Genomic DNA, 9533 nt, shown 5'->3' on the forward strand with positions numbered 1-9533 from the left:
TTTTTTTTTTTTTTTTTTTTTAATCCCCTTTCACTGTGAAAAATCTTAATCTGCCATGTTTTGTATTCAAAAAGAAGGGAGATGTCATCGTTTTCTTACGACAACAAATGAGCTGTTTTGAGTGTAGACTATTGAGCTGTGTTTCAGCAAACTTGTATCCCTGTCTCAGCTTCCTGCCCCAGGATTCTGGAGATTAAGCTGTTTAGGCTCCAGTCCTGTACATATGTCTGCATGCACTTTCATGTAGAGCATATCTAGTTCTGGATATAAGAAATTATCTCCTTACACTTTAGTTTCTTACATGTAAAGAAAAAGATGGTGTTCTGAGTTGAAGGTAGTGAATTCTTTTAATACCCTAGAGGTACTTGAGGAAGAGCATCATATCAGAGTCTATTAAAGAAAAGAAAATCAGTGGAATCCCTCTTTTGTGCTGTGAGTCCGTGACAATGACATCAAGTTAAAAATTAAAATCTATGATGACAGTGGCCTATTAAGTATTGATTTAGTGACTGAAAAGCAATTGTTTTTTTCCTGTGTTTATCAGTTCAAAGGAGTGTGTAATGGGAACTTGGTAGCAGCAAGGGGACAGAGAAGATAACACCAGAAAAGTGTTACTCCTTTTTAGATGATGTAAGCACATTGCTTTACAACTGAACATTGCACGAGATGGTAGATGAATGCTTAAGTCTCACAAAAAAAAGCAGTGTGCCTGCCCTCAAAAGCATGCATTCCAAACGTCCAAGGAGAGGCTAAGGAAAAGAGAAATTAACTCCATTTTACCAACGGAGATGTGGAACACAGGGGAAATAAGGCATGGTGCTTGGAAGCTCACTGTGGAATGTGGAATTTCCTGTCACCCCCCTGTCAGGTGTGTGCTGTCCAGAGGAGCTGGGAGGAGCACTTCCACTTGGACAACCCTTCCCATCTGATTATTTGTGTGTAAAAAATCTACATGTATGGAAGCAGGGAATCTGTGAATGTTTTAGCCTTTATTTACAGAGACTGTTTCTTAGACTCACCAAATATGTTCTGTTGGGCTTGTTGATATTATGTCAAGTCGGCAAAGTTCTGTGTGGTTACCATCTTCCCATAAGCTGTAGCAATGATCTGTGCCTCCAGCAGACTGTGGCTGCGGCTGCAAAATCTGAGTAAGGAGACTCCATGTTTTTGGGGAAAACCAGACAACATAGCAGCATTGTAAAATCCGCTCTTTCTTGACAGGCCCAAAGAGTTCATAGAATGTGTCTCACACATTCGTTTGCTGTCGTGGCTACTCCTGGGGTCTCTGACACACAATGTTGTCTGTCCAAATTCTCCATCATCTTGCATGCCTATTCCACTGGATGCAGGTTCACAAATTGCTGACCACCTTATTGTTATTCTGATTGGGTTTCCAGAGCAATCAAAGGTAAGGGATTCTGTGTTTTAAGTGAAGATGTGTTATAATATTGGCCTTATTATCACAAATACTTATTTATTTCTTCATAAGAAATAGGAGGGATAAAACCTTAATAAAACCTGAGATCTAGAGAAAGAAATCTGTGTGGTTTTTCTTGCACAGCTGCTCTTCATACATAGAAAACTGGAGATGAAATCACTACGATTAAGGTTTGAAATTTAACTATTTCAATATATCTCAGCACAAGAGTGAGGAAGGAAAAAATAAATTCCAAATGGAAGCTTTAGCAACAGTCATCTCAGTAGCAAATCTTTGTGAAGTTATTTCTTCCAGTCTTATAGTAGAATTCAATAACCTATAAAAACATTGTGATCAAATTTAGTTACAGTGATGGTTCTATCACAACTTGTCCAGAACACCTTCAGAAAAAAAAAAAAAAAGTTATTGCAAATCCTAAGCCTTTTTTAGCCAGTAGTTTACCAGCAATGTAGCACTACTCTTTGACACCAACCAGGTTTTTATTAGCAACAAAAGCAGAATTATCACACATTTATCTTGTACATAAAATGCCCCTTTCTTTCCCATCACCCAGCCAAGATGTTGGTGCTTTCCATCCATTTCTTTGGCCTTTTTTAACTCTTTCAAATACCTCCTTCCAGTTACCAAGCAACCATTGCAATGTTTGGTGCAGTCCTATTGCATCAGAGCATGAATCACTGTTGCAGTTGCAAACTGAGAGAGCATCTCTGACCAGAAGCGTTTTTCTCACGATGAAGTAGTTAATGTCAGCACTCCTAGAGGCTCAGACACTATGATATATCACACATATTAGCAAAGAGCCATGTTTGACTATGCAAAATGAGTCCTTTATTAGCTTTCCAAAACTTACTTTCCTTGACTGTGAGCAGTTCTGTCCCAGCAAGGTAGACCTGGACAATAGATTAACAGAACAGTTGTAAGATGATGCTTTTTGTACAATAGCCTTCCTTTCAGGTGATCAGAATATGAACGACTTACCCCAGCAGCATCTTTGAAATGGAGTCATATGTGCCAAAGCCTCCAGGCTTTCCACAGATTGTGGTGGAGTTATCCATCAGGAAAGTCGCAGGACTAATCCTGAGTAGCTGTTCTGCAAAACTAACCTTCTCTTTAAAGGGACTTACCTTAATGCCAAACACTGAGATTGCATGGGAATGTGTGTTTGCAAATGCAGTTTTTGGTCTGTAAGTATATAAACAGTTTTTAAATGTGAAGAAGAAGTTATCAAGTGTATTTGACTTACTAGTTCCTAATGGGAGGGAAAAATGGGAAAGTGAGGGCCAAGGCTGCACAGTGGGATGCATGACAGAGGAGTGCTTTGGTGAAATTCTCTGCACTGTATCTCAACACACTTATTTAAATAAACATTTTCCTCTATTTTGTGTTTCTACAGACATCTGTTCTGCACATGTGTTCCCTCTTCCATGCATTTATATTTGCTCAGCTCTGGACAGTGTACTGTGAACAAACAGCAGTAGCTCCGACAGTCCAGAATCAGAATGAGTTTAGCTTCACAGCAATCCTTACAGCCCTGGAGTTCTGGAGCAGAGTGACACCGAGCATCCTGCAGCTAATGGCACATAACAAAGTGGTGAGTCAGGTGCTGCCTACAGATTTAGTGCAGATTTAACTTGGAGGGTTTAGCTTCATTTCAGTGGAATCCATCGGACTATGAATAATATCAAAACAATTTTGATGCTTTTGAGATATTAAAGAGAAAGCTAATGGTAGTGTCTTAACCTCACAGTGGATCTGAAAGGGATCTAGCCAGGATCTACCTGAAACAGAATCAAGAGCTAGAGTTGCTGCTTGTTGGATTATGGGCTCCCTGCATCAGGTCTCATTCTGTGTATCTTCTGGCCCTTCACAATGGTCCTGTTGTTTCACCTAACTCTGCCTTACAGGAGCAACTAAGTATTTTAGGATAATTCTATGAATATCCGTTTGAATATTTTTTACCAAGTGATGGTGAAAAAATCCACAAATGCTGACACTTGACTATCATAATCCATTGGTTACTCATGAAAATAAGCTACATAAATATCTCTGGAATAGTTTGTGAGTAATGAATGACTTGAAGGAGGTATCACTAGAGATAAGGTTTGAAAGGGAAGTGTTCACTCTGTCCAGAAATGGCCCAGACAATTTTTTAGAAATAGCTTCTAAGCATTTACTTAGCTCAACTACTTACTGCTGGTGGAGCAGCTTTGCACAATAAGAACCCAGATGGGTTCTAGCAGCCTATGCTAGAATGCTCCCCATTGACTAATGATTCTCTGTGCCTGCAGGCTTAGGCTTGAGAGCTTGTTTCTGATGGGCAAGATGTATTGTGCTTCCCACTTCCCAGAGAGACAGGTCAAGTCTGTCGTGACTAGTCAAAACTTTAAAACTTTAACTGACATGTAGCTCTGGACAACCCGGCATTAGCTTTGAGTGAGAAAGATTCTTTATATGTGCCCCAGTCCTCTAAGTCAGGTGCCCATAAGGTTTGGGGTTTTTATGCTTTGTATGTATGTTGTGTTGGTTTTTTTTTTCTGTTCTAAATGGAGACCTGCTATCTATATGGAAATGATTTAATGTCATTCCCCTTTCTCCATGTAAAACATCTTCCACCCTAGGCAGGTACGGACATTTGCCCTTTCAGTTGCAATGCATGGGCTGCACTTGGATGTCCTTGAACCAGTTATTACTCCCTTGTGTCTTTTCCATATCAGGCAAGGACCTGATAGCTGTCTTTAAATTCTCTTTTAGCCTCTGAAGTCTAGTGAGGTCTCTATGGTTCGCCAGCCACTGCTGGGAATAGTAGTTCATGAAGCTCCATTTGAATGAACAGGAGAAGGGCATAATGCTTCTAACTAGCCAGTAGTTTAGTCAGACACAAAAGCTTCTTATCAAGCCTTACGACAATATGACCTGGAAGTCCCAAGTTTCAATCCTTATTCTGAAAGTATCTCACTAATGTGGTTTTAGTGCAAGTTATTAAACTCTCTGCCTCGGCTATTGGTCTCTGAAATGTAGATAATAATACTTACCTGTCTCACAGGGGTGTTGGGAGGTTAATTAGTTAGTGGTTGTAAAGTGCTTTGAAAATGAAAAGCACTGCATAAAAGCTAAGCTTATCATTATCGAGGGCAATTTACACATAATTCAGACAGGCACTGTAAATACTCACTGCTAGCTCAGGCTATTTGTCTTGTACCTATGAATTTACACAATATAAAACATAAAATTCTGTCTGCTACCAAATAACTGATATTTGTATCTGTCATAATTCATGGTACAAAAGGGAGGAATTATGCACTAGCTGCCAGTTCAGAACAATAAATTGTCTTTTGATGGGGGGGGGGGAAGTTTTTGTGGGTATGTAAATTTTCAAAGATTCAGTAACTAAACATATCAATTCTGTCACACAGATTGATGAGAACTATGTGGCAAAGGCATGTTAAAGAGCTTATGATGTCTGAAAAGAACAAAGCTGAAAGCAACTTGTTTTGGTGTGTAATATGAATTAAAATACATCAAGCACTTTGAAATATTTACCAGATAGGTGTTACTGCATCAGGGGAAAACTAAGGAAAGAGAAATGTCCCTTATATACCAATATAATATTTAATCTTATATATCAGTGGTTAATAAATGCATATCTAGTGATTTAGTGTAACTGCCAAGGAAACAGGAAGATTGTCTTCTGAGTCTGTTGGCTTAGTTTATAACATGTGCTTAACACTAATTTGTTTATGTGCTTTTTTTTTTTCTTTTCTCCCCTCCAAGATGGTGGAAATGGTGTGCCTGCATGTGATTAGTTTAATGGAGGCTTTACAAGAATGCAACTCTACTATCTTTGTGAAGGTAGGCATACCACACCATGAATGTTTAGTTAATGAGGTTGCCTGCCTAGACCATCTTTTATTGCCCTGCCTTTGATAATGACACAATTGTCTTTTGCTTTTTTTAAAATTATTTTTTCATAGTATTATTTCACTGAAGAAAAGGACATAGTGTAGTGAGAGAGATTGTTTTAAATCACAGGAAAGTCACTGATGATGGAAACCAGCTCCTTGCTGATCGCAGCTCTGTGACTGACCATCAGATGTATGTTTGAGGAACCTGGGAGCCTACAGTAGTGAAGGGAGCAGCTCAGCAAACCTCAACATTTTTCTAGAGTTTTAGACAGCTCCAGCAGCTGCTGGGTAGACTTGTAGAGAACAGGGCAGGCAGCAGAGTTGGGGAGCCAGAAAAGCACAGCAACCAATCTCTTCTCCAAGCTGGCTTCCATCAGAACTTGCACTGGAATCAAATACAATTCTTTTGAAAATACAAACTCTGAAAAAGTAACAGTGTCTGACAGTAGCCTGTCCTTCCAGCTGTACTTTCTAACTATGTTTTCTTTCTTTGTGAAGAAAAGGCTGTCTGGGGATTAGGTAATAAAACTCAAGTGTTTCAATAAAAATATCATCTTGTCTCATTCATCTAGCTGGCAGCTGCATGAGTGGAGAGTTTGCTTGCTTGTGCCTGCAGCAGAAAGTTTAATTTTCCTAAATGTGTCCAGACTCTGGAAGACAGAAGTTGTGCTGGAGGACAATGATCTATATCTAACCTTAGACCTCTACAGTGCAGATACCAATATGAGTGAGTTTCCATGAGTGCCTTTTATAGTCAGTGGAGATAAACAGGTATTTCTGGAGATGATTCATCTTGATCTGTTTTATATACCTGCTTTGGGACAAGATTAACTGGATGTGAGAAGTGCTTGATTCTCTCAGCTGACTGTAAAAGATGTCCAGTGAACTGGTTCAGAGGCCTGAGTTTTCTTCCCAGCTTCCCTCCTTGCTTGACAGATGTCTGACACCAGTCCTGTCACCACTGGCTAGCTCCATAGGAATTTTTTAATGCTGGATGAAATTTGCAGTGACATTTTGTTGATGGCAGTGGGGCATAGAGCATGGCTTCTCAATATGCTTACCTATTCCCTCTTCTCCAAAAAAGACACCAGGACTTGTGTTCACTGGATCTTGTCAAGCACTTTGTTAGTGTGAGAACCCACAGAAGGATGTACAGAACTCATATGTCTGCTGCATCTGGCTGCATTCCAGCTGTTTTGGCATCCATCTGTAAATGCTGAGGTTTGAATATGGTTCTTCCTGTGGTAGACTAAGTAATCAGTCCTGACAGAGCTGCATATGATTCTACAGCAAAACAGCACTGAAATTGAAACAGTTATCATTCCTTGCACAGGGAAACAGCACTTTATCTAATGTTGTCAATAGTGATTAGGTTTAACGCGCAGCTCCTGGTCATATAATTGGCAAATTACAAATTTTAATGCCATTTGGAGGAACATTTTAGAACAATAACCTCAGTGGTTAAATTAATATTGGAGAACATGAATACTTTTGCTAGAAATGCCTCTCTGTCTTCCATAAGCTTGTTGTGTTATACTTAGACAGAAATAAAAGTCCTCTGAAGAGCAGGAGACTGAAATACATATCAGTCAAATAATGGGTGGCAGATTTGCAGACCTCCTTGCCTTTTGGTCTGGATAGTTAGGGTTTTTACCTGTGCTCCCAGGCCCTCAGGTCACATTCTGCTGTGAAGCACTTTTCCTGGTTTGAGTGTTAAACATTGACAGCACTGATGTCACTAGTGGCTTATAAAATGCTGGTTACTGGTTAAATATCAGGCCTGTTATTAGGAATTTCTGCTGCATGTTTTTTCTGTTCTTGATGGATATCTTGCTGTGCAGAATTTTTATTGTATTTATTGCAGTATTTCTCACTTGCACATACAGAAACACCCTCACAAGGAAAATAAGAAGTTACTTCCTTTAGCAAGGTTTTATTCTGTACTCTCATCATTGCCTTAAACAGGATACCAGTAAATGGTAATGGTGATTCATTGAGCTAGAAACAAGAGAAGCTGGTTTATTTACTCTGAGAGTTACCTGCCCTGAAACATATGCATCGTTTAAAAATTACCACATTTTCAGATTGTGGCTCAGGCTATGTCCATTCAGAAGCTAAATAAGTTAGATATACCCTTGTCTGTCTCACAGTAACTGAAGCATGTTTACAGTCACTTGTATAATAACAAAATATACCTCTCTTCTAACAGCTCATACCAATGTGGTTACCAATGATACAGTCAAATCTAAAGGTAAATTTTTTCTACTACCTTATTCTTTTATACTTAGTATTACACATTTCTGTAAGTTCTGGGAATAAGATCACTAGATGTGGTCTCCAAACTCTGATAAGAGATCATTGTAGTGTATCCAGATGCACTGGGTGGGTCAGCACTGAAGATCGCACACAGAGCATCATCAGCTAAGAGGGTTGTCCTGTAACCAGTACTGCTCTACCTTTCCCTTCTGAAATACTTTCCTCCAACCAGGTTCTGCAGGGCCCTTCCTCCCTGTTAACTGAGGTTGGTTGCTTCTGGAGCTGTGGTTTTCTTGGTGTCTTAGTTTTGAGTGTCCCCTAATAAATTAGGATTTAGACTTTGACTCAGGAGATTAATTTTATGGGCTTGCTTGCTTGGGTAAAACTGTGCCAGCTGCCTCTGTTTATAAGACAGCAAGGTGGATCAGTGTGGCTTGCCAGTCAAGATCATTTTGGTGATGAGAATAAAAATGTTGGAGTTGGTCTCAGTATGGAATTGTTTCTGTAAGAACATTTGTAAGATGTGGAAGAAAGAAATGTGGCATTAGGACACTGGAGGACCTTGTCCCTGGCCAGGGACCAGTACCATTCACAGTGCTGTAATGATGTATATATTGAAGGAAGGAAACTGAAAGTTTTGCATTATTTCAACAGCATTTATCTGCTGGACTCCAGCTACGCCTCCAAGCCATCCAGAGCAATGTCAACCATCACAGCCTAAGGATATTACAGGGGTCAGGACAAATGAACAGTAGCTCATCTGTGCTCCGCAAATGGCTGCAGTGCACCCAGTTTAAAATGGCTCAAGTAGAAATTCAGTCATCAGAAGCTGCATCTCAGTTTTATCCTTTATGATTAATGTGACTTGTTCCAAATGTCCATTTTTTAGTCTAGCAATAACAGGATTAGAGCTGCAAAAGACTTTTTGTATAAATCAGTATATAGAGTATATTGAGCATATACTGTGTCTATACTGTTTAGCCTAGGACAGATTGTGGAAAAGCTAATAAAGGGTGAAGCTAGGAGCCTGATCCTGCAGTCTTGAATTACACTAACTCAGGATCAACAGGTTCCCAAGTCTGCATTCATGAACATGTACTTGTAGGACTGGACTCAAATCTATCAATTGTACATATCTCCCTGATCATTGAAATATCTAGTTCTTAAATGTTTCTTTACATTATTTTTGAAGCTAAGACAAAAATAACTGTTATTTAACTTCTATTTTTTTTTTTTTTAAATAGAATTGTGGGTATTGACAAACATATGGAAGTGCTATGCTGCTATTTTTTGATGATAACAAAAGAAAACGGTTTTTAGGAACCTTTATAGGAGTTTTTTGGGGGGCTTCGTTTTTGTTTTTTTTAGATTCACAGCTGGCAATGCAATAAAACCTGTCACTATAAAACAGTGATGCTCTAATGAGGCTTTTTGTTATCATCTTCTGGGGAAACAGCAGCTTGTAAGGAGAGTTATTATAAAGTGCACTTAGAAATGAGGTTGTTAAACTGTGCCAATTTGTTTGTCTTTTTCTTCACTACTGTTTTCCAAACTTCCAAGTCTGGTTTGTTATTTTTTGAAATATTGCTTTTACTTTGTTGATTCTCTGCTGCTCTTCTTTGTAGGTTTCATAGAAGCCTCTTTAATTTTGTGACTACTGTGTTGTATTCTTCTGTCAATACTTGTACACAGCGCAATTAAAAATTGATATCTCAGACCTCTTCTTATTGATTTCTACGGAGATCATGTTGCAGACTTCAAGAGGAGCATGATTGGACCTGAACATTTGCATACTATTGTATTAAACATGATATTTAATAACAGATGGATTTTAATATCATTAAGGGACTCAGCCAAAATCCATTGCAATCTGAGACTCAATTAATTCTGTAGATTTTACATAAAATCTTGAGAGCACTATGATTTACCACTTCTTT

At 38.9% G+C, this 9533-nt stretch overlaps 1 protein-coding gene across 1 annotated transcript in view; it reads left to right on the forward strand.

The window, feature by feature from the left end:
• UNC79 (unc-79 homolog (C. elegans)) overlaps nucleotides 1–9323 on the forward strand; it is a 94233-nt gene extending 84910 nt beyond the window's left edge. The window contains 5 exon segments of the mRNA XM_010003727.1: nucleotides 1222–1408; nucleotides 2832–3029; nucleotides 5210–5287; nucleotides 7550–7591; nucleotides 8251–9323. Of these exon segments, the coding sequence (XP_010002029.1) occupies nucleotides 1222–1408; nucleotides 2832–3029; nucleotides 5210–5287; nucleotides 7550–7591; nucleotides 8251–8451 (706 nt within the window). The 3' untranslated portion in view covers nucleotides 8452–9323.
• The last annotated feature ends 210 nt before the right edge of the window (nucleotides 9324–9533 follow it).

This window comes from Chaetura pelagica, unplaced genomic scaffold (assembly GCF_000747805.2).
Source record: "Chaetura pelagica isolate M959 unplaced genomic scaffold, ChaPel_1.0 scaffold48, whole genome shotgun sequence".
NCBI classification, from domain to species: domain Eukaryota; kingdom Metazoa; phylum Chordata; class Aves; order Apodiformes; family Apodidae; genus Chaetura; species Chaetura pelagica.